This window comes from Manacus candei, unplaced genomic scaffold, assembly GCF_025592945.1.
Source record: "Manacus candei isolate 608988 ecotype Guabito, Panama unplaced genomic scaffold, ASM2559294v1 h1tg000094l, whole genome shotgun sequence".
NCBI classification, from domain to species: domain Eukaryota; kingdom Metazoa; phylum Chordata; class Aves; order Passeriformes; family Pipridae; genus Manacus; species Manacus candei.
This window is the reverse complement of record NW_026138142.1, coordinates 1,085,666-1,111,460: the sequence shown is the minus strand read 5'-3', so window position 1 is coordinate 1,111,460 and position 25,795 is coordinate 1,085,666. Positions and strand designations below refer to the sequence as shown.

General features: G+C 43.0%; 1 protein-coding gene across 5 annotated transcripts in view; it reads right to left on the bottom strand.

Annotated features, from left to right (window-relative positions):
• Positions 1-25,795, bottom strand: part of PRKAG2 (protein kinase AMP-activated non-catalytic subunit gamma 2) — a 209,568-nt gene that overhangs the window by 119,118 nt on the left and 64,655 nt on the right. For 4 of the 5 annotated variants that reach the window (XM_051768289.1, XM_051768291.1, XM_051768292.1 and 1 more), the window contains exons 2-3: positions 24,879-24,950; positions 13,829-14,108 (exon numbers count right to left, since the gene is read on the bottom strand). In XM_051768289.1, coding sequence (XP_051624249.1) covers positions 13,829-14,108; positions 24,879-24,950 — 352 coding nt within the window. Of the gene's footprint in view, positions 1-13,757; positions 14,109-24,878; positions 24,951-25,795 lie in introns of those variants that run through there. The other variant, XM_051768295.1, reaches the window with a different exon arrangement.

Genomic DNA, 25,795 nt, shown 5'->3' with positions numbered 1-25,795 from the left:
TTGTGGGGAAAAAAAAACCCCTTCCATCATCACCTTGGCAGCTGGCAATAAAGCCTGGCAAATCTGACGTCCATCTTATTTGCAAATGCGTCACTGGAGCAAAAAATATGAAAATCTCTGTGCTAATAGACACAACAGAAGTTATTGCTCCAAGCTACATATTTCTGTAAACCAGGTAGGTTGTTTCCAGTCATAATAAAATACCGACAGGGCAGAGGAGGGGAGGAAGGAACACTGGAACATGGGGCTAAATATGGCATTAATAGGCTTTGGTTTTATTCTAAGCTCTGCTTCTGGGCAACTGCATGACCAGGGATAACTCACCTCATCTCTGTGAGAGCTTCAGATGAAAATCTGTCTTCAGATGCTGTGTGTTACTGCACTGCAAGAGTCTCATGCTTAGACTAATCCTTTTTCTACTCCTATTAATGCTAAAGTTAATTAAAAATCTTAAAGAAAATAGAGACCCACAGCAGATAAAATAGATTTTTGTGGTGACCACAGGTTTCTGGCTTTCCTTCCTGTTCATTTACTGCCTATACCCATTACAAGTCTATGTGTTCAAAGGCAAACAGCAAAATTCCCATGTCTTCAGGCACTGCTCAGAGAGGGATAATGCAAGCACACGGTGGAGAGCAACAACCTTCAGCCCAAAAGACCAAACTTCCACTGGCCTCAGTAGCAAAGCCCATGCTTATTGCCTGCAAAACTGAGCTTCTCAAGATGTCTCTAAATTAATTTCCCAATGGGTTTTGCTCCTATGCAAAAGCTCCTGCGTTTTAAAAGATGTGACATGAGCTCCTGTGCCAAGCACAGCACCAACAAGGGAGGCCCTGCTGGTTTTTGAGTGAGTCCTCAGCACCACCAGCCTAAATCAGTCCTTCAAATTCCTCCTGCACCCTTCAGTCACCTGCTACAAAATTCACACTCTTAAACTGCAGTGGTTAATGAAACTTCACCAAAACACAGAGAAGATCCACTCAGGGTCATGCACAAAGCTCTGGAAGCAAGGTCATGCTCCTGCCCCAGTCATTACCCTCCCTGCCTGCACAAACCTGCCACATCACAGCGTGTACAAATCTGGCATGGGAGGGAATGAATGGGGCACCAGCAGAGCCCAAAGGACTTTCTGCAGATTAGCAGCTCCCTGTGCATCTCCTCCTAACGAGCCTAGTGACTTAGCCAGCAGCGAGCTAAACGTCCTCATGTTAGCAACAAGTTTTACTGGGTTTTTGTGTTACTTGACCTTCATGATTGGAAAGCTCTGTGTATCTCAACAACCTCTTCTTGGTTGCCATCACAAGACACTTCCCAAGGTGAAAGATGGTTTGGTTTTTTGCTCCAAGAGCACAAAACGTGCAGCTGTGTCTGGAGAGCGCTCGGTGCTCCCTGAGTTGGTCTGTGATGAAGAATGAGTGAGGCTGGCTATTCAACACAGTTTTAACTACTCAGCTCCAAGGAGAATTTTGGCTTTGCTGTACTAACAGTTCCAGCACAAAACCACTGGCACTTCTGTAAGGGCACAGAAAAGCAGCGTCCTTTCTTTACCTACCCTGCAGGACTGAGCCCACGGGGCTGTATTCTGTGCCGAATGGTCCCACCTGAGCCCTTTAAGACTGATATTACCATTATCAGCATACTAATGAAGATCCTAACCTCGTTTACCTCCTTGGCTTTTGCACCACGCAAAAACAACTGGGACTAAAGAAGAGCTGGAGGCTTTCTTAGCACAGCAAAGGGCTCCTCTAATCCTGCACAGCCCTTAGTGCAGCGGCAGGAGTTGCTCGTAAACGGCTTAATCGAACGCGATCCCTTCCCTAGTGCACAGTAAGTATCTGTGTCCAATGGAGAGGATAAGAATGCTGGGGCAAGCAAAGTGCCAGGTTTAGAGAGAAACAGGGAACCACACACACACACACACTTTCCTAGCCATGAGCTCGTCAAAGGACTTTCCCCCTCGGAATTTTTGCAAGATGTGCATGTGCCGTGTGCTGCTGAGCCTCGCATCTGTTGGATGGATGAGAAACTAATTTCTAAGAATTTCAGTGATGCCAGGCATTTTCTTTTTTTAATGTGACCATAAAGTGGCAAAAGCTGTCAGCGGCGCTGGCAGTAGCTTAACAAAAAATGTTGACGTTGCTTGGATACCGAGTCCTGCTCCAGCTTAGGATTTGCCTGCGTGTCTGCATTTGACAGGAGTAACTCCTTAGGATTTTAGTTTTTCTTTAATATTCTGAGAGCCGTGGAAATATCTCCCCTTATTCAGATCACTCCTTCCCTCTCCTCCCCCACTTTCAGGCTTTGTAAAATGCAAACTAATTCCCCAACCATAATAAAGCCGCGAAAATATTTTTTTTTTCTAGCCTTTTTTTCCCCCCAAGGTTAATCTTTTCAGTTATATAAACACTTTATAAAGTAGCACGGGGAAACTGTATGAGAATCTGTTTATGTGATTAAGACTTGGCTCCTTCTTTCCCAGTGATGGTATTTCATGCTTTGCGTTTGCCACTGCAGACGTTCTCTCAGCCGCCTCTCCGTGACCTCCACAGCAGAAGGCAGCAAGATTTAACATTGCTTTTCATGGAGTGCTTGCAGTGAATCATTACTGCTGGGTATCCATGGAGTCTTGGGAAAAAAGAGCATTATTTAGTACCTGCTAATTTTTTGTTACAGTGGATGGATTCCAGGTTTTCTCTCATGGCAAAAATCCAAAGGAAAGCGAATTTTCCCCAGCCTTTCCCTTTATTGCTGTCCTGCTCCCAGTCTGACTTGTGCCTTGGAGTTTGAAGAAACAGTTCTGGATACCATTTAGTGAAGTGCTGTAGTGTATTATTATCTTTTATGGTAAAGAATTTGGAAGGACTTGAGAGAGAGCTTCAGGCAGAAACAGAAACAGGACCAAAGTGCATATACAAAATACAGCACTAAACTCCTCTTCCTGGCAGTTAGATGACAGAGAAGCAAAAAACATCCACCACAGATAATTTTTCCAGTCTGGTCCCTGATATGGTTCCACGGTTATCCTGGTGCTCCACAGCACCAGATTTCAGCACCCTGAGGGGTTCTTTTCCAAAGGAAATGATGTGTTGTTCAGATACTCTCTTCAGTGTCATTTGTTTTATTTATTTAATAATGTCACAGGCTTTGCATACACAAGCAGCCAACCTTCTCCTTCAACAATCCACCCCAAACATCAGTGGCCCATTCCCACAGAGCCCTTCTGCACCAGGGAATGACTCGGTTTAGCCACGCTGAAGCAAGGGACATACTCTCCTTCCCATTCCAGTGGCTCCTCCAAAAAAAAATCATGTATTGTAACACTAAACATCACAAATGCATCACCTCAAAAGAGTAAACAAAGCTTGAATGCAACAAGAACATGTACCACAATCTCGTAACTCTTTCCAACTAATGTCAACCACAAAGCAGTGAACATGTGAGGTTCATCTACACAGTGTAATCCTGTTTTCCCTCTCATTACAGCAGTAGCAAGCATGAGATTTTTGGGTACTGTGCCAGCTTCAACAGCTCTGTGAGGAGGAGAAGACACCTTCCTGTCGTAGCACTCAAAATCCTGCAATTTAACCACTGGCAGGTTGAGGATCTGCTGGCATTCCTGCTTCCTGGGTTTGGAGCTGCGCCCCTCAGGGAAGCAGTTGCATACAGTGGATTTAAGTTTCCCATCATGCAGCACAGCTGTCTGCTTTGTAAGCTCCTCTACTGACAATGTTCATTCTCTCCATGTCTCAGCTTTCCAAATGGAGGGGTCATAGGAGCTTCCTGTGATAGCCACTGTGATTTCCAGCTACTCCAAACAGAGCTCCACACACTCTGCCTCAAAGCTCATCCCAAAATGATGGGTCAGTTTAAAAACAGTGTGACTCCTGTCCAGCCCTCAGCAGCAGCTTGACTGCCTTCAATGCTGTAATTGCAGGGACATATCTTTAATAACAAAACCCACGCCAAGAAAGTGATCCAAGGCCAGCTTCCAAAGGGTTTCAATTCCCCTCTTCTCTAAACTGTTTAGCTCCTCCAGCCCCTGCCACAGCCGCACATAACGAGGAGCCTAACCCCAGACTTCAGCCTCTCAAATGGCCAAGTGCTCCTCCAGCACCAGGCTGGGGACAATCCCAAGGTAGCCACCATCCTTGAGTGTTCGGTGGGGCTCACTTCCTTAAAATAATATTTGAGATTTCGCCTCTTTTCATCACCCCTAAACTCTGCAGCAAAACATCCTCATGGGGCAGAAGCTCCCCTGATGACATCTCCTTTGCACAGAAACTCCATGCCACCACCCCCCAAAATTCAGCAATGCCTTGTCTTTCAGGATATGTCTGACTGCATGGATATGTGCTACTATTGTTACAAGGAGGTGTTCTGTAAAACATGCAGAAATAAGACATGTCAGTCTTTTTTGATTGCATGGGAAATAAGGCTTTTCCTCCAGTTTTAAATGACAAAACCCAACTCTGTAAAACCTGTAAAACTTACATCCCCACACAGGAAACTACTGCTTATTGTTCTTTGCCTTAATGGGGGTGGCGAGCAAATACTGTTGAAAAAATATATCCATCCAATAATATTTCCTTTTTCCTTATCTTTTTCCTTTTTTTTTTTTTTGTTTGGTTTGGTTTTGGTTGTTGTTGTTGTTTGTTTTTTTGTTAATAAGGCTTTTTTTTCTTTTTTTTTCCCCTTAAGTCAACTGGCTTAGGTGGCTCAGCAAGGATTTGTACTATTAACTTCAGGCACTCAAGTCTGGTAATTGTTCCACTGTGCTCAGAGCCCAAAGGCCAAATTTTCCCCTGTGTCACTTTGAGAAAGTCAGATGTTGTAAATATGATGTGCTTAAATACACATAACACAACAGAATTTGATCTTCAGGGAGGTAGAAGCCACAGTTTAATTAGCTTAGCTGAAAGAAGCAACACTTTCTTCTAAAAGACAAAAAATCCAGTTAACCACCCATCTAAACATTCATCTCAGTTCGTTTTTGAGGTTTGCTCTCCCGAACAAGTTTAGGCTGGTGCTGCCTCGCTGAGGACTCCTTTGCCAAAAGCCCATTTCTACTGCCTGGTTACATGTATCAGCTGCTTCTTGTCTTCCAGAAATCCTACAAGGTGCATCTCACTTGGCCAAATTCACTCCCTGTCTAGCAAACACAAAGGAGGCAGCACTTAATACAGATGATAAACACAGAATAAATAATATCAGGCACTATTTGCCACCTGTAGCGTATCTCATTCCAGTATTAACCACTTCCTCAAGTGCAATTCTTTTACCTTCTCTCCAGAAAGTCTTGGCCTTTGTAGAGTTTAGATGTGGACTTTTATTTTGCCTGGATTAGAGCCAGTTTTGGCCGCTCAGTGCTATCGGGACACGTCAGTGTGCAAGAGGAACTGGAGCAACTGCTGAACTGCAAACAGCATCATCCTGTTGGGGCCACGGCTCAGGTTGCCAAGTGCAGTTCTCTCACCATTAAACAGCTTCATGGAAAGACTGTGAACATGAAGAGCTATGGAAACCTTATACTGAGGTTAAGCAAACAAATCTGACATCAAACCTTCTGCCCAGCTCAGGCAGGCGATGAAGCAGATACATTCATAGCGACCCTGAAACGAAACGCTCAGGATTCCCAAATAACAGTGTTTGTTGAAGAATATTTGATTAATGGTTTACCTTCACACGCCTTCCCCAGTCAAAAATTAATTGCGTTAGGGTCCCTGCATTTATCAACACAATGAAGTGTTTATAGATATTGAGGGCCATATCCTGACTTGAGGGCATTGACAAACACTTCTGGGATGAGAAGTTGGTTTCCTGAACAACTGCTGAAATTGCAGCTGTTACACAGGTTGGAGGAAGGGATGCTTTCAGCCCCCACTGTTTGAACGGGCTTAAAAGCAGAAAAAAACCACCCCAACAGCAAGCATAATCAAAGATTCTCAGCATCCTGCTCAAAACCTAAGCCAAAGCATCTCCAGGCAGGCAAGGCAATCCCAGCCTCTCCATCGCACAAGGAGAAGCAGTGGGATGCCCACAGGAGGGCACCTATGCTTCACAATGGTATAGGAGCTCCCAGGGAGATGCAGTTTGGGCTCACACAGTGCGGCTCTGTCTGGAGCAGCTACTCCCACACACTTGTCACTGCAGTCCCGTGTCACACAGGGCTCCCAAAGCTGCTCCCACATTTTGGGCTCCGAGAGCCGTAAACAGCAGGAGATGCTGCAAAAAGCAAACCACAAAGAAACCCACCACAGCTGCCTGCCAATAAAGTGTGCTTACAGGAACCTCAAGGCAAGGTTCAAAATAATTTAACTAAGAAATTGAGGTGTTTGGATGACTGATCATCAGAGACTACTTGTTTCACGTATCAAGTACACACTGATTAATCTTTTTCATAATCTGAGATTTTTTTTTTAAGATACAAAAGAGCCTTCAAATACAGGGTGAACTGCAACAGAAAAGGGTATAGCAGAAAGTCTATATGGAAAAAAATCCAAAGCAACAACAAAACCAAACCAAACAACCCACAACACTTTTTGTTTGTTTGTTTTGTTTTAAAGCTAAAATAGGAAAATTTGGATTTCACTAAACACTTAGTGCCCCATCTAGAACCAGCCATCCCTGCTGGGCAGGTCTGTTGATCCATCCCAGAGATGCCAGGCACAGGGAACTTTGTAAGCTCTCTGCTGGCTTTAGGTTTGTCATTTGGCAGCTACCACTGCTGGTTTTAGGATTGTCATAAATCAGCTAGTTCCTGACACTCAGACTTTTCCAGCAATGCTCTGTTTGCTAACATGAGTAGAAGACCTTGCATGTTTTTAAAATGAAGAATATGACTTCTAGCCTCCTCTAGCTGATGTGTTTATAATTTTTCTCACAATAAACCCCAAATCAATTAACTCACTGAGCCAGAAAATCCTAAACCAATTAATTTTAAAAAAGTGGCATCTCTGTTCTCCTTTCCTTTGACAAAGGAAACATTACTTTAGTCAAAGAGAGAGCAGCATGGAAAGACTTTGCTGGACTACAGAGAATCAGGAGTACAGGAATTAAATCAGTGACAATAACACATTGTTGATATTACACCTGCTTACAGGTCTGTCCCATACCCTACAGATGAAAGTTAGAGACTGAAAAACTTCTTTTTTTTTTTTTATGATGGCATCTAAATCATTAGGAATTTGAAGACAGTTTGAAAAATCCTTCTTCCCTAGACAGAGTGGTGAAGAATATAAAAGGATACTGGATGTACTCCTGCTATGCAGACAGCACTGACCATGGGAAACTGAAGTGAAAAGGGAAGCACAGTGAAAGATATCTCCAAATAACTAAGAACGATCACCATAGGCACGTTTTAACCAGAAAAATCATCTGCTGCTGACAGCAGATGTCAGTAACTGGCAGGAGAAATGGTGCTGAATGTCTTTGGCCATGTGTGCAGACCCGCTGAGCTGCAGCAGCGCTGACACACGTTGTCTGCAAAAAGTCATTTTTCTAGCATAGATGAGACCAAAATGAGCAGTGTTGACCCCTCTGAGGGCAAAGCAAGCTTGAAAAATGATGATTAGATGTTCTTGCACATAAGTACCGGAAAATAAATCAAGACAAACAGCTTTTTTCTTTTTCTATGTTTTATGGGATGATGATGGAAGAGTCTATGCCACCCTCCCAAGGTGAACCTGGACTGAGCAGCCCTGTCCTTTCCTAAATTGCTCCCCTCATCCTGCATGGCAAGGGTAGTCACAGCCAGGAATCAAAGTTGCCTCATGCCTTTCCCCCCTGGCATCCCATCTGGTGCCCATCAGCTACAGAAGGCAGGGGGACTGCAAATTGAAGGCTGGAAGGCTCCAAGACTATGGGATAAATGTCCTGATTTAGCAAAGAAAGATCCAAATACAGGTTCCAGCAGCTGACAAGAGGAAAGGACATCCCACTGCACAGCACCGTGTTGCAGGAAGATATTCCTAAGGAGTAAAGGTGGGAAATAACTGGAGTCAATGGGGCATGGAATGTCTGTGCCCAGCTGCCGGCGCTCCACAACAGCCTCTCTTGGACTAAACTCCACGTCACTGCAAGATGGTACCTAAACGTCACGAATATGGAGTAAAATCCTGGGGGAGAAATGGATTTCGGTTGAAAGATTGTAAAAAAGTCTTAGCACAGATCAGCTACAACCCAAAGACCTTCAAGGGAGCAGAGCAGAATGTGGCAACAAACAGGCTGCAGGGTTTTCCCCATTTCTTCCCCGGGTTACCGCAAATGAGAGCTACTTGCTCCATCTATGGGTAAAAATTAGTACAGTCATAGGCTTTTCTCACACGGGGCATCGTGTAACCAAGGTGTTCTAAAAGAAAATAAATCATTAGAGTGAATAAAATACATGACAACTATTCTGTATTGCATCTCACAGTCTTCTGAAAAGAATACAATGTGGATCTTTATTATGGGAACACCAGGAGTCCTCCTTATGGATTATTTTAGGCACCACAGTTAACAGTATTGAATGCCAGAGGGAGAAAAATTACTAAGAGAAAGCAGAACATTAAAACTTTAGAGTGAAAAACATTTCCTTCCTCAAATGCAGTGCAAATTCACTGTGATTTAAATCTGATAATCAGCATCAAGGTGTTTGAAAGCTGTGTAATTTTCAATTCAAAGTTCTGTAAACAACATTTAATTCTGAGCTAAATTTATCTTTTCATCCCATGCACCACATGCACTCGAAGCTTTAGGTCAATGGAAACCTTTCAATTGATTTCCTTTGCTGGTAAAACTGACAGCACCATTAATGTGACATGAGTATTGCTGTTACCTGGACTGATGGTTTTGGAAGGGGAGGCAGGACTGGAAAATGACCTGATGTCCTTCAAATGGGGCATTCAGACCCATGGAAAAAGATACATTTTAATTACTTAAATATCATAAAACCATCTACTTCTAATAAAATATTCAGGGTACCCCTATCTTCAGGGGTAGCCCCCTAATTTCCACTCAGCACAATAAAGTTGCTCTCATTCATTTGTACATGTATTGGCTGTGAGGGAGAGCTCATGCAAGAAAATTGTAATCTGAAATGTGTTTCTTCCCAGTGCAGGTCATCCTTCCGTGTTTACTTTGGATCACCTCAGTTTGCTTTGCTGAGATGTGTCACTTCTTTCTCTTGGCATTCTACCTGCTCATGCAAGCTGACACACCAGGGAAATGCACTCCCAGCACAGCCAAGACCCAATAACGCCTCAGGAGATCCCAAGTTCTGCTTCATGAGAGTAGTTCATGCAGTTTTGAGCCAATCTAAGACAAACTGGGAAGCAGTTCCACAATGCCAATTTCGAAATCACTTCTCAAGGACTTCAGCTTGCACATCTTCACTCACCCTTTGTTCCCGTTGTGCCTTGTAAAACACCTGTGAAATCAGTGTCAGGTCTGTAGAAGCCTCCTGCTAGCTACAGGTCACACTAATTTACTAATTCTTTTTCATATCCAATTAAAATGTAATTCTTTTAATGTTCCATGGCTGCTCACGTGCCCACACTGATGGGTAAACCCCAGGCACTGAGCTGTACGTCTCACAGAGCCAAGTCTCTGCTTGCAGAAGGCTCTGGGAGGCATAAGGTGGGCAGTGCTGGGGGGAACTGAACCTACCAAGAGTCACAGTGTGGGGGAACAGTATTATCAAGTCCTCTGCACCACCTCAAAGCCAAGCTTAATTCATCTCCAATCCTCACTCAGCTTTCAGCTGTCAGTCTAACAAGTGCTGTTGCAAAGAAATTCTCAGACAAAAAAAAAAGAAATCAAAAAGCCAAGAATTAAACTTCAGAGCACTTGCACAGAAACCCAGCATGCAAAGAGATGTCTTGGATTTTTCTGCAGGGAACTTCCCAAAATGAAGGGGCTGCACCACTGACCAAGCACACACCTCACCCAAAAAGGTCCCTGCAGAGCCTCCTTCAGAGGGGCCTGTGGTGAATTTGTTGCCTTTACAAAGGAGGGATGCTGGATGTGAAGCCCCAGCCATCAGTTTACTGTTTCAAAGCTGTACTTACAAAATACCTGAAGTGTCTAGCAGCTAAGCACACGTTGTGGGAAGGTATTTTTCCTTTCAAGGCAAATCTTCTGTCAGATCAGAGCTGTAAGGTTATGACCGGATGCTGAACTGGGGTAACCAAAGCGAAAAGGCACAAAGCTCAGCTTTTGGCTACTGCCAAAACCAGTGATACAATACTGAAGATTAGAAAAAGCTTTAAACTCCCAGCCTGAAGTGGAAAATATTTTAAGTTTCATGTCTGCAAATCACTTTCTGTTTTAATATTGTCCTACCCTAACCCTTCCTAAACTGCATATATTCAAAAGGAAAAACAACTTAGCTGGGAAAAGAGCAACCACATGGGAAAGAAAGTGCTGTGAATACCACACATAGTCTTTAAAATGAAAACAAGCTAGGAAGAAGCTGCTTCCAAGGAAAACAAGGAATATGTGGAGTAACAGGTTAGTCTGTGTTTTGAACAATGCGTAGGAGGAGGAAGTGGAGGGAAGACAGGGTATGTTATTTAAAACAAAGACTGCATCTACTTTCCCCCACATACTGCTCCATGATGACAGGGAAAGGAGTGCAGCACAGACTCAATTCAGGTAAACTGGGGGACAAAAAGAAACCCCAGGTCCCTGTGAATTTTCATCTAGTGCTTTTTTGTTTAATTGCAGATTGCCTGGATAAAATACAGATCTGCTATAAACCCAAAGGGAAGGTTCCAGTGCAGTTTCCCAGGAGATCCACGGCTGGGGGGGGGAATGTCAGCAGGTCTCTGGTCTGATCTCTGCTCAAAGCAAATTTAAATTGGGGTGCTCAGAATCTTGTCCAGTTGACTTCCTAAAATCTGCAAGGGCAGCAATTTCACAGCCCTTCTGGACCCTGGCTGCCATACCACCTCTTCCAAGAACATCTTTCTTACATGTGTCTGGGGTTTCCCTTGCTGACTCCTGCACTTTCTCTGGTTATCCCTGAAATGTCTGGCACTGTCTTCTCCATAACCCCACTAGGTAAGTGAAGACAGCAAAAAGGTCTTCACCTCCTCTTAATTCTTCTCCCCCCTACACCACATGCACAGCCCCTGAGCAACACAGTGACCCTTTGCTGGACCAGCATGTCCCTGTCTCTCTTGTACAGGGAAGTCCTGAACTGGACCCACCACTGCTGATGTGTCTCACTGGTGCTGAGCAGAGGGGGAGGATGACTTCCCTTGACCTGCTGGTGATCCTCCTCCTAGTGCAGTCCAGCACACAGTTATTTTTAATTTTAATACTATTGACCCAGCACCAGCAGGGCTGTGAAGGCAGGCAAGCACAAGTCCAGCTGATATCAGTACACTCACGCTTTCAGAAATGATAAAGCAACCCTAGTCCCATCCACTTTTAAAACAGCTATCCCAAGCTGCTCGAGAAAATGGCATTTTAATCACATAGGCTGTGACAATTTTGAGCAATGAAGCATTTAAGCACCTTCAGAAACATGGAGCCACATGCTGGTTTAGCTCTTCTCAGAGCTCTTCAGCCCAGCATCTTTGCAAAGGTCTGAGGTATCTGGTCTGAGGAGTGTCTGAGAAGTCTTGTCTCTCAGGAAATGCTGTTCAAGCCACAGAGACTTTGTTTTGAGTGGCAGGTAACCAATTAACTTACCATTCTGTAGTGCATAGGGTTACTTTTTATTTGTGAAGTAGCAGAGTGCAGAAGTACTGCCTATGAGAAACTACAAAACACAGCAGAAACGCTAACCCATACTTTTCCTGAAGTCCTGAAAAGGTTTTGTTAAATAAAATCCGATAAAAGTTAATTAAATGTAATAAACTCTAAGAGTATAATTCACTACGAACCCCTGTTTAGCACATTCTGAATAAAATCTACTTTCCTCTGGTAGTAAAGGGTGTGTATCTGCATTCGTCTTTCCATAAGAGAGCTAAATGATGTGAAAACACATGGCAAGAAACATTTTGTTTTGCAAAAATCTGCAGAAAGAGAAGAGTTATCAATTTAAACATCAACTGTAATCATTGTAATCATCACTCTCTTTCCAAGAGGTTGTCCCTCCTGCCTTAGGAACAAAAGACCATGAACACCCGAGCCCAGTGCAATTCCTGCAACCCTCTCTGGAGCAGCAGGGTCATGAGTATTTTCTGTTAGCTCAAATATAGCATGGCCCCACTCCAAGCCTGCTCCTGCAGCAGTGATGTGACCTTATCAAAAGGGTTTTGCTGACTCCTGAGAGATTCCTTTATTTAATATTCTGTGGTACCTACCTAGGACTTAAATAGTGCTGGCTGCTGGGGCAACTTGATTGCAAAGTCGCAGGATGGCTTTGCTCTGCAGTCTGTATTGCTGCTGTTTGTGCAGCACTGAGCCCTTCTCTGTGTTCCCCATCAGCATTATATTGCCAATATTTAAATGTGATATTTAAACCTAAGTGGACTGGCAAAAACAGTTTAGATGGATTTCAGTTTTGGTGAGGTCTGAACAAGAGGGGAGCATACAAAGCATACTTAAACTTCAAGAAGGGAAGAACAAATGTCCTTGAAGAGAAATGATGCTTGGAGCCTACTCTGAGTCCTTCAGGAAGACTGACTCTTACTTTCAATCTCCTGAAAGTATTTTAGGTAGAGGCAAGGACTGGAAAAGATGCCATTTCAAGTAAGCTGCAGCAGAACTTCTGATAAACATGAAGAAAAATCCTATATGTGTTTGTTTTGCTGTGTTCTTATTACACAAAAATCACTATGAAATTCCTTTTTCTGATTAAATCCCATGCTTTTAAGAAAAAACCTGATTAAAAAAAACAAGGGGGTACCTCTGCTATTTGAAAGTCACTGAAAGCTATCAACACTTTGCAGGAAACATACAGCCCAACACAGGTATATGCATCACCAATTCTGTACCTACATTGTCAGAAAGATTTGCCAACAATTTATCATTATTTCTTCTCTTCACAGACTAACTGTGGTCTGACAATCCAGCATCCTCTGTGGCAAGACATTATTCCTCTGTATTCTCCCTGTAACCCTGCTCCCTTCCCACAGCCACTAATGCCTTGGGCAGACCAGGTTTGGTCTGTCAACCAGCACTGGGAAACTTTGTCCAGTAAGAAAGTTTTAAAATCAAAGTGTGTTCTCAATCCTGCTCATTTCTGAGTTCTGATGGTGTGTTATTAGTTCATAGGATGCTGAAGATGTAAACTTTGTGCCCAATATAAAGCAGGCAAGTGCTCTGAACCACGGAGGTTTCCAATGCCTTTCACATTCTGGAAGAGGAGCTCAAACACCCCTTTAATGGTCATTTGATTGGAAACACATATCATTTACTTTCATCCAGTAAAGGCCCCTTTCCCTTCCCACAATAGGTAGGACAAAGAAACGTCAGTTAAAAAAAAAAACCAGCTGAAATTCTCTATAGGATCTACAGAAGTAAGTCTCCCTCCACTCCTGAGGGATGTCATTTCAGTGCCCACCTCCACCACACACCCCAGGAATGTCTCCACTGAAGTCCAACCAGCTTCAGTGAAACCACCCAGAAAACTCCCACTAACGTGGACACAGCATTTCTAAGCAAAGCTTAGAAGGGTGATTTCCCTCCTCAGCCCTGTGTGGGTGTCCATGAGGTGTCCCTGGCCCTGTAGAGGTCACACCTAATGGCCAGCACATCAGAAACCCACAACACACGGTCAGTGAAAGCGATAACGAACAATTAGCACATGCCTCATCTGCACTTACTTCACTACCGCAGGTAAAGAATGGGCCAAGCCCAGAGGTATCTTCCTGAAATAACATGAGCAATTTCTTACTTTTTCTTGATCTGGAGAAAAACTTGATGCCCCCAGGAGAGGTAGACGGGTTAGAACTGGGGGAGGACTCTTTGGAGGAGGACCTGAAGATCCCACTGAAGCTCATTCGGCGTGGAGAGCGTGGGGGAGACTCCTGGTAGGGGAAGGGGAACACTGTTTTGGGTGAGCCAGGGCTATGTTTGGATCTCACAGGGGCAGAAACAGGGCTGGAAGGTCGGTTCTGGAGCCCTTTTGAGAAAAGGCCTTTTGAAGGGCTGCCGGCAGAGTAATTTTCTTCCACCTGAGGAGGAGAGAAAGAGGAAGAAAAAAAAGAAAAATCAACATTAATTCAGTTCAGCTCAGGCCATCAGGGTCTCTGAACTTGTCTCAACAGGGCCAACTCCTGTTTGCTGGGGTGGTGGATTAGCCAGACCTCACCCTCCCCAGTGCCTGCCTCCACCACATGCAGGGGTGTGTGTGTGGCACCTCTTGTTGCCCCGTGCTCTTAAAGACACCCTGGGTCTCACAGAAAAACTTCAATGTGTGTGCAAACATTTTATTATCATCACACATATAATGTAGGACTTTCTTCACTGTTTTTATTTGCCACACATCCCTCTTCCTTCTTCGGGCAACCGAAAGATGACCGGCAATGAATTTATTTAAGGTAATGAATGACTGCAGTTAAGGGAACATGGTGCCCCAAAGTCTTCCTCACGAGTTTAAGCACCCACCTACAGTACAGTACTTAAACCTCCAGCACGTGATGTGACTCAGCACAGCACACAAGTCCCCAGATGCCTGACAGGTCCCTGTGACGTCTGCCACAGCCACAACTGTGGGACTGCAACTCCAATCCCAAAAATAGAGCAACCATTTTAGAGTGATGACGTTCCTGTCCTGTTAACTACCTGCGCTGGGATATGACCTTTCTAACAGCTGTATCCCTTTTGGGACCTGTGCTGACTTTCCAGCTCCTGTGTACAACACAGCCCTGCACTGTGCAGGCTCGCCCAGTGAGGGGGAAAAGAGAATTCAGAAAAATAAACAACAAAAAAAAGGAGCAAAGATTAAATTCTCCCCACACACAATTAACAGAAGCTGAACCACAAACCCTGTGGGATTTGCCTGTGCCTGGGCTATATGTAGAGTTTATTTCCTTCTGGATGCACAAAGTACTTCTGTGGGTATAAGGCTGCTATTTTAGCTGGGGGCATTTCTCATGAATGAAGGGCTCTGTTCTAGGCAAAAGGCAGACATGGGTTTCAGGTCTCCAGGGAATGTGTAAGTGAAGGACATGGTGGATGTACCCAGAGGCACCGTGTGCCATTGAGCTTCAAGCTCTTTGCACTCCTGCTCCTCTCTTCCCAATTACTCAACACAAACCAGGAGGGATGGAGCACACAGCAACTTCTACACGTGAAGATGCCTCCTGATGTTTGTCAGTTTAGTTAGGTATGAGTGTTGTTGCCATGGGAGTCATTGTAGGGAAAAACAGCATCTTTTATTAGGATGACTTAGATGAGAGAAAGCCTCATAGGCATGTGGGTCCTCCTCTGGATCAGTGAAGGGCTTGTGTGTATGAATACAGCTAAAAATAGTCAGCCAAGTTTAAAACACATGCAATTAACTCCCTTTCCAAAATAACATTTAGCCACAGCTCCAAAACACTTGTAGAAATATGTTATGAGCAGCACAATGGCCAAAAAGCTGCTCCCTCCCTAACCCAGGATCCCAGTTCTTGGAGTCCTTTCTGTCTCCTGCCTGTGCATTTTGGACCAGCTCCTCTTTCCACTTCAGATGGGACAGAGCTGGAGGGGGTCCTGCTGCATGGGAACTGCAGAAGGTCCCATAGAGAGTGTGAACTCCCTTTTGGGAAGGTTTCTAACCTAAAGGGCGAGTGGCACTTGGTCTGGGAGGGGAACACAATAAGTGTGGGTCACTAGGAGGGGCACAGAGATGTGCCAGCACAGCCCTGGTTGGATGATAAATTCTGCTCTGTGCTCTTCTGCACAGCACAGAGATGTCCAACAAGAGATAGAACAACTTTTTATACCTACACACTTATTTTGACAGTGTGGACAAAAATATCTGAAAAATAAACCTGTCCATTGCAGATGAATTAGGTGAAGAGTTGCCCTTAAGGGGACACTTTTGGAAAAAGATAAATAAATTTTAACTGAAGCAATAGGTACCAAAAGCAACAACAGGCTCTGGACAGTTTCCATAAGAGAAAAAAAATAGTGTTTCATACTCATGCAGTGTCCTGAGCCTCAAGATTGCCTCCAAGCTCTGTCACGAATTCTATGTGCAATCTTGAAAATTCATTTCACATCACACATCCCTTCTGCCATGAGGACTGTATCTCCTCTACTCCTACTCTAAGTCCTCCAGCACACAGACCGTCTCCTGGTGAGTATTTATCAAGAATAACAGGGCACAGTCCCTCAACTGAGACCTGGAATAAGAACCACACTATAGGAAATTAATAAACAAACTGCACTTTTGTCATGGGTAAAATAGTCCCAAAGTGATAGCTTTTTCATAAAAGCTCATTAACTTTACTGAAATATAATCTGTAAATCATCTGAGACTACTTATACTTTATTCTCTTCACAACTACACAGCCCAGGAAACAACCAAGTAGCTCGACGGCACCTCCTCTTGCATTGCAATTTAAACAGGTCTGCTGCCAAACCTACTGCCTGGAAGCGGGGAGTAAGAACACTTTCAAGCATATTTTAATCATAAAACAAATCTGCCACTGCTGCTGCTGTAGTTTAGGACTGTTTCCAGGATGGTAAATTCATTGTAATTTTTCCTAAAGTGACAAGCCATGACATTTGTGAAGCCAAGAGGAGGACACCAATCTGGTTCTACCCTTAATATTTCATGTTATCTTTTTTGCATGCTTGTTTGGTTAAAATGACACACTGATAGGAGACACTTTAAAAAGAGCGTGGTGTCCTTACACACTACAGCAATTCTAGAGATGTAAAATGTCAAGCAACAATTTGTCAAAAACGTCAGTATTGCCTTGTATGCACAAGTCAAACACAAAAGCAAATTGTTCTCCGATTCTGAGCTGAAGCAGTGGGATGCTTTTATTTATTTACCTCAATCACAACCAGTTGCCTTCTCTCCATCGTGCCAAGCAGATGAATTAACTAATTGTCAGAGCACCAGGGGCACGTTGCTGAATACACATGTGCATGCTACTAAATTAAAGGAAATTACCACATTGAATCCTTCCCCAGCTGCTGCACATGTTAATTACACGCAGGTTACACCCACCATCAAAGTGGATAAATACCTGTGATTTTGCTCTGGGAATTACAGCAGGATTGCTTTCTCGGAATATCATTTGTGGCTAATGGATTGTGAGTTTTAAAAGACGATTGAGAGTTTTAAAAGGCACTTCCATGAGTGAAATCAGCAGCAACAACAGTTATCACAGTGTTTCAGAAAGTCACAAGGCAATGTTCATTTTCATGCTTCAGCTGGGAATGCAGAAGAATCTCTGCTGTAGAACAGACCCCACCATCCCATGCAGACCGGGTGTGACAAATGGCAGTGATGCCAGAGGCACGTTACGCAGTTAGATGGATTGTCAGCCTGTTCTTCATGCTTTTTGGACTTGTTTCCTCAAGCTATGACAAGCAAGTGGGCAGAAAACTCCCACAAGTGCTTTGGAAAGATAACTATGCCCCCAGCCGAGCTGTAGCAGCAAAATAAAAGTATTACACCCCTGGTTTCTCACATTGTGAATCACTTTGTGTTGGTCCAGGAGAAGCAGTAAAGTGACACTGGGCAGAAATATGAAACACACTTAAAAACCAATATAAATGCACATGGCAAAACGACTCATTTGATCCTGAACAGACTGGTCTGTTGGAGATAAGGACTGAAAACCCACAATGCAAGTACAACACAAATCAATAAACAAATAAGGTCCAATCAAACAAATTGAAAAATTCCTGTAAGTACTACGACTATTCACCTAACTGAAAAAAACCCAACAAAACAACCAACCAGCAACAAAACATTACCTGGCTTTGTGCAAAGCATATATGGGATCTTGGAGCTCCATGCCCAGCTTAAACTCCTTAAACCTTAAAACTTATGTTGGAGAGAAATGTCAGCTCCTGATCTTATGTCTGCAGAGAACAGTGCAGCTGGAATGGGGCTTAATCAGCAGCCTGTCAGTAGTGCCAATGTAGCCCTGCCTTCAGCCTACAGCACTGTGCTCCCTGGGGAGGTGAAGCAACTGAGCAGCTACATCAGATGTGCTCTCCAAGGCTAAACCAGTTACCTTACACAGCACTGAGTAAATATCTCCTAAAACGCTCTAAGATGTTACCAGTTTTCATGATTTGGAGCACAAAAGGATCCACAGCTGGGGACCAGGGAGAGACTTTGCTCTGTTGTACACAGTAAATGATCATAGGCAGGTTTCTAAAACACATTCAAAAGCATCCATTGTTGAAAATAAATGTCTTACAGTGCTTGGCATCTGGCAGACATAACATTCAATTTTTTGAACAAAACGTGAAGTGATAGTGTGGCACTTGTGCCACATCAAGCAGCTCTGGAAGATTTCACTGCAAGAAATAACACTGAAAGCTGCCCCTGTCATTTCACCTGGATGATGGAATCTTTCCCTCTTCCTAATCTCTTCTTCCTTTCTCTTAGCTACCCACATTAGTGGCTCAGAGTCATGCTGTGATGATGGACCAACAGACTCCCACCTCTGTTTTCAACAGACAAACTCCAGGGTGACAAATTCCCAATATAAATAACTACCAGTGCCAGACTACCCCATGGCAGAGAATGAAACAGCTGGACAGAGGCTTGAACTGTGCCCAAGCCCTTGGTTTTCAGGCCAAGAGAGCACTCCCTGACCTCTTTTACTTATTTCCCTGCTTAACATAACCTTGTGCTGTTAAGAATTATCAATCCTGAAGGTCATTCAGGTCTTCCTGTATGAAGTCCTTCCCTGTGATGAAAAAACCACCTCTCTTTGCATCCAACAAATTTGATTAAAATGCTTCTAATTTTTGTCTCGGCCTTACTAGCAAAGACCCAGGTAACTCCATCAGTTCTGTCTCTCCACCCAACAGTCATCTTTTCAATACCAGCCTGCAATCTTTTCTTTCATCTGTTTTCTTACCTGACTTGCAATTCTTCATCCTACTTTACAAGAAAATTGAGATGTACTGCATTTAATCACTACCATATGATAATCCCCAATGCAATGGGTCAAGATGCCAAACTATTCATACTTCACCACAAACTAGTCTCTCGTCATCTTCACACCACCCATCTCAGTCCTGCCACAGGCAGAAATTTTCCCAACATTGTTATTTTCTTTCCCATGCTTGCCACTGAAAATCTGATCCCCCCCTTTTTGCCAAAGGAAGTCCTCTTTAAGAAGACATTTCTGGCCCCGATCTAAAATTTAAAGACCACTTAACTGCAGGGAAGAGAAGTGTCCTGCCAAAGCAACGTGCCCAGAAAAATGAACTAGCTCTGCTGAGAAGACCCTGACCATGGATAGGCAGAGGCTGTGTCAGTCAGGGAAACCCATGACCCTGCCACAGCACCTCTTCCCAGCCATCTCCTCTGCTGCCCTGCCAGGGTGCTCCAGCAATGGGTCCTTGTTTGGGCACACAGCCTTTCTTTCCCAGAGGATGCTCTCCCTGAAAAATCTCTGGCTCTTTTTCAGTTTTTGGTGAATTTAGTTTCATTCTTCAGAATAGGCTGAAAAAAAATAATCTGTCTGGAATACAAATGGGCTCAAGCTAAACAGCTTTTAAAAATCCTTCTGAACTTAAGTGAAAGTAATTAAATGCTCCTGAGCTCCGTTCCTTTCTTTTCCAAATCCGAGCAGTGAGGACATTTATGGAGCATTTGAGTTTTGTTTGCTTTTACAACAGTGAGTTATTTGACCTTTATTTTGCCTCCTCACTTAAATTTTTTTTTGAAAGACAAGTAACAGAAAAGGAATTACCTCCCACCATCCTTGACAGGGACAGTAAACAAAATTAGAGACGATACACCACATAGATGTCTACACTTGCTTCCTGCCCTTCCACTGAATCTCAATAAAAAAGCCCTTTGATAAAGTTAATTGGATGATTCTCTCATTCTGCTGGAATAAAAGAGCTCACAGAGGCACAAGAGCTGACTTCATTAGGCTGAAAGGTAATGAAGGACTTACTCTCCCAGGCACCATGTGGTCACATTCAGCACCACCAGTTCCCTTGGTTCCACATGAGCAGTAACAATTGAGATGACATCGTATTTTACAGGGTCAGAGATGTCACTTCCCAAAACTAAAGTACAGTGACACTTTCCCAAATTACAATACAATGGGATGAGGCTGGCTGGCTGCACTGGCAGGCTCTGGGAGCTCTGTGTTGCTGTACACACGGTCAGGGGAAGGCTTCCAGCAGTGAGCAGGGCTGCTCAAAGGCAGAAGCAGGAGTCAGGAAAGGTGAAAGCAGTGCTGGCTCCCTGTCCACTTCCTAACCCCTACCTGCCTTTATTTTAAAGCAGTGGATGGGGAGGAGCCACACACATGACAGTGCAGTGGTTGTCCTACATGCCCTTGCCCTGAGGCTCCCTGATCCCACTGCAGGTGCCCTCTGCCAAGGCTGTGGTACTACCAGGACACTCTCCCTATCCTTGCTGCTGATAAAGAAAAGGACAATTAAATACTGTGAAAAAAAATAAATCAAAAGGAGATTCATTATCCAGTGAAAGGGAGGCTGAAAATGGCTTTTTTTTTATTTCTCCTCCCTGTTCCAGGGGTTGCTTGTGCCATTCCCATGAGTCGCTGGACAAACAAAACCAGTCCAGGGACAAGCAGCAGGAGAAAACACTACTTGGAGTCCTTCAATATTGGGGTCACTTCTCCGACAAAGTCTGATCTGATCATATGTCCAGAACCCAAATTAATCCTTTAACCATCAAGTCACATCCTGAGTTCATGTATAGCTGACCACCTACAGCTATTTTTCAAAATATAACCAAGGCTTTATAAAAGACTCCCCAAAAATCTGCATTATTTGTACCTGAGTGTAACTGATCCCAAGTTGGCCAAATTGAGGTGGGCTGTTAGTTTGCAAAATGTGTTTTAAGGGATTCAGGTAATTCTGCATCAGAGACTTTCTTGCTCAAATTTACCACTGTCTCCCCCCTCTCATTTTTTGTATGAACTACAAATTTTATCAGTAATGAGTCTGTCTATCTTTCAAGTCACTGATAAAGTATGATATAGTATAGCAACAGAATGTTTTGTCTGCCTAGAAACAAAATTTTCCACTGGTGAGTCTCCATTTATTTTAGCAGCCAGGTTTTTCATTTAATAGGCTCCATGTTTATTCAGTATCATTCCCATTTCTTAAATCAAAATGACTTGTGCTACTTTTCTATATACATGACACCAACACTATGACATTTCTCAAATGAATTTAAAATCCATTTAAACCCCCAGATTTGTTCAATAAGAACCATTCACAATTAATTCCAGTCCAAATGAGTCTATTATAACAGCATTATTAACTATCCAACAAGAGCTATTTCAGTGTTTTGCCCAGGACTAATGTTTGACAAACCTGCACATTATCCTAATTGCCAACATCACAAATATTAACACAGTAATTGCTTTTTTGGTTGTCTTTTGGAACTTCATCTCTGCTCCAAGATTTATTCAAAATCAACATTAGGCAGAGGAAAACTCTGTCAACTCATTCAAGAGTGTTTTATTAGAGTTGCTTAGATTTAATTTTAAAATATCTTGATTTAACATTTTGGACATTTAAGTTATTAATGACACATATGTCATCTAAGATAAACATCTCACCAGCTTTTTCCCCACATAGAGAAAAGAATTTTTAATGCACACTTCTTTTCCAAGCTTTTGTTTATATTTTTATGACAATTCTGTCATTTCCATAAAGGAATGGATCAATATTATTCTTCAAACTTCTTTTCTTCCTTCTCCTCCCTCCTCCATCTATAATTTGCTAGCTGGCTCCCCTGTGGACAAGTTTCTTCTCTGTCATTTTCTTCTTTCTAATCATTCACAACCCTGAGCATTAAGCTGAAAGCAATGGCTCTCATTTTCCTATAATTTCCACACCTTGTCCTTTAACCTACATTTTAGATGAAAGATCTTTAAGCATTCAAGGTGTTAAGACCTCTAAAATTGATAGAACAATTTAGGTACAGAGGGGTACTCATCCCTGACTGCTGAGTTGCCATACTGTACCAGAATTATTTCTGAATGATGCTCCCCATCACTCATGATTTTCCAGGTCTCTAAACTTCCCCTCTTCCCATAACAAAAGCCAAAATACCTGCCACAGGCACCTTTCTCCATCACACCATGCCAAAAACTTTTACACAAGATTCTTCATAGTATTATATTCTCCATCTTCAACAGAGAAGGGTGAAAACTATCCCTATCCTCTTCCTGCCATTAGCCATAAAGGAAAGAAGAACACATCATTTATAACAGTAGACATATTAATGAGAAGTGATTAAGGCTAAACTTCAGAAAATGTGTGTCACATTGCCACCACTGCCAAAAAATTCCTACATGAACCTGAACAAATAATTCTAGACTTGAATTTCCTAGCTGTGTAATGAGGATTGTTGTCACAGGATAATGATTGAGGGACACTTGCATGGTAAAGTGCTGAGGATCTCTGTGAAAAATGTTAATTCAGTTTCTAAAAGCCTTTCACAAAGAACAGGAGGATTAAATTAATGGCAGATGGGAAAGATGGGCTGGGAACTGCTCTTGTCTACCTTGATCTATAGCCCAGGCTATAGATCAACACTAACTTAACAGAAGAGTTAAGTGCAGGAAGAGAGAAATCCCTGATGAATTGCCTGTCTCCAGCATGACAAGTGAATGGAAAAGCCACACTACTGATGAAATACTGACTTTTAATAGAAGAAAGTTACACACCATACTGTGATTTCAAACTTGAACTAAGAAAAACCCTCTCACTTGAAAGGGAAGAGTAACTTGGGGATTTTTTTATGTATCAGCAGTAGGGACTGGCAAGCTTGTATTTAGAATTAAATAAATACTGCAGTCTGATGCTACTCATCATTCACTAGCAGCAAAGATCCCATACTTCATATTGAGGAAAACAATATATAGGATGAGATGTGTGGCAATGAATTTTATTAGATGACCTCTTTCTTATCAAAATCTGGGCACTGTCAGACTGTTTCTCACCACTTTGTTGCACGTGTTCAACAGAGCTCCAAGAACAGCGTTAGAAAAAACTCTTGGGTCTTACACACTCCATTGAAGAGGTCAGTTAAAAATGCAATTTCAGATGCTAAGCCCAAATTGCATGACCATTCCAAAGTTAACTGCAGTTCCATAAGCAGAACTTGACCCAAGTAGGGGGAAAAAAAACAAACCAGCATTTACTGAAGCTACAAAAAGAGGCAACTACTGAAACATTCTTCCAGTTCTCCCAAGACAAGCAATCATCAAAGTAAACTCCTAAGGCCAGTGAGAAGAAAAACATGGGATTCAGAAATGGTGGAGTGGAAGTCATTAAACAATACCATGTAATACTGCACATAAGCATGATTAGCTTTGGCACATTTTTTCCTCATGACTGAGCTTCATGCAGCTTTCTCACCTTTCTTTGTGAAAAGGAGGTGATAAATGGAAAAAATCAAGTTTCAGCTAGAAACCCCTGCTTTCTTCCAGCATGACTTCCCCTTCCAAAAACGTCACATTGTTCATTTTATTCAAACCCTTGAAACAGGCACCTTTTGGTAACACTGTACATTTTAATTTCCCTGGCATCTATGAGAGTCCCCCTGCATCAGCGACTCCTACGTCAGTCTTAAAAGGTCCAACACAGAAAAGAACAAGGCCAGTGTTGTAAACACATTCAATTAGTGATGGATTGCAGAAATGTTTTGAACATCTGTCCTTTGCTGAGAGGTGGAAAGGAATAGAAACTCGTGCTGTCAACACGAGTCAACAGAGCTCAGTTATTATTGTTCTAGATGCAGATCAGCTTCACTGAGGAAGTATTTATTGCTTCTCCTGCCCTGAATTATAACTGCAGACTCTTTGACAAATAAGCCTGCAGCAGGTTTAGTCCCTATGGAGGTCCATAGCCTTGTAAATACTGTGACAAGTCCAACTGGCCTGCTGTGTAGCTAAAGATCAGCTTTTGGGGTTGTGTACTATTTGGAGGTGTATCCCTCTTTGCCAGGGTGGTAGGAGGCTCACATTCAGCAGACCAGCTTGCACTTCAATGCTTTGTGAAAATGAGGAGGCTGTGACCTGGAGATGACAGATCCCACCCACAGTTTTTTATTGCTTTGGAGACTGTGTAGGCACTGTACAACCATCCCTAATGTCATCCATCGAATATGCTCCCCTGATCATTTTTAAAGAAAGCAAACTCCGTGACTGTATTGGCTTAATTTAATAACAGGCCATCAGAGAAACAAATCGATGCCTCCGGATGGATAACCTTGAGTTAATCCCACATCGAGGAGAAAACTTTCCACCTTGTTTACGGGAAGACTCTACCACTACAGCTTCAGCAAATTAAGGCAGCTCATTTTGCCAATGCCAAGGACAGGTAGATCAAGGACATTGAGCACTTAAAGCCTCGGTAGACAGGGAGTAACCACCAGGAGGCAATTCCAGGAAAACCTGCCACAGATACTTATTTGGGCACTGTATTTCTGTAGCAACACCATAAACTTTGTTAGTTAACTATATTCCTGAGAATACAGTTATGCAACATCATTGATTTACAACAGTGTTACACACAACATCTGCAGTATTTACAATACCACCAGCAGTTCTCATCCTTTACAGGTTATACTGCAAAAGCACTGCCATGGTAAGGCCTGCAAAAGTCACCGTATTTGATTTAGTGCATCACTCGCAACAGGTTGATGGTATGGCAGGGAAGATGAACATTCCAGGACTTTTTAAGCCTGATAAATTGAGTTTACCACCAGGGGATTCAACCACTACAGCGAAGGTGAAGCTTTGGGTATATCCTACCTTGCGAGAAGCATTTTTGTCTGCGCTCTCCACATCACCGTCCAAGAATGGCATGGCAAATGAGCTGAGATCCTGCAAGGACAGAGAAGAAAAACTGATGTCCTTTATTCACGTCTTCTTCCTTCCATCAGAGCATCCCATGACCGTAGCCCAGGGATCTATTTCCAAAGTGCCCACTGCTCTTCCCACAGCAATTGCTGGCAAGCAATAACACAGACCCTGATTGCTCTCCATGGCTGAAACCAATGGCAGATGTGAGTTACAAGTGAACAGGGAGCCCTTAGCAGTGCTGGCACTACATCATCATCAAAAACCACCTGCAGCCGAGGGAAAAAGTCCTGCGTTAAAACTTTCAGGGGGAGGTACCTAAATGCCACAGAAAAATTGTTAGGAAATTGCAGTTTAAATACAGCCACTTGCTCAGCAAATGCCTGCCTTGTCTTTAGTGGGATGTATGATCTTAAAGAGTATTTATAGCAACAAACACAACCTGAACGAGAATACACTGATGTTCCGAGAAATACGTAACATATATAACAAAGAGGGAGAAAACTGTGCCACGGTGCCTGGGGAGGAAATAACCAATTTACTTGCACAAGTGAGAGAGGAGCAGCCAATTCTGCAGGACTAAAGACAATAAAGCCATAAGAAAAGCACACATGCTCATCTTTAACTAACAAAAACAAACTGCAATTATATTCCACCTCCTGCCGTCTGTTCTGTTTATGCTGCTTCGTGTTCCAGCCACAGGGTTTTTAGAGCTCCTTTCTACATGCATAAGGAAATTATGTTAGTGTCAAGTTTAGCATCTGTTTGATCAGAAAAGTAGATAATGAGCAATTCTGTGACCAAAAGCATGAGGTTGCCTAATGCTGTGTGCTGAAGAACTGAGTCTTGGGTCCTAAATCATCTTCTAA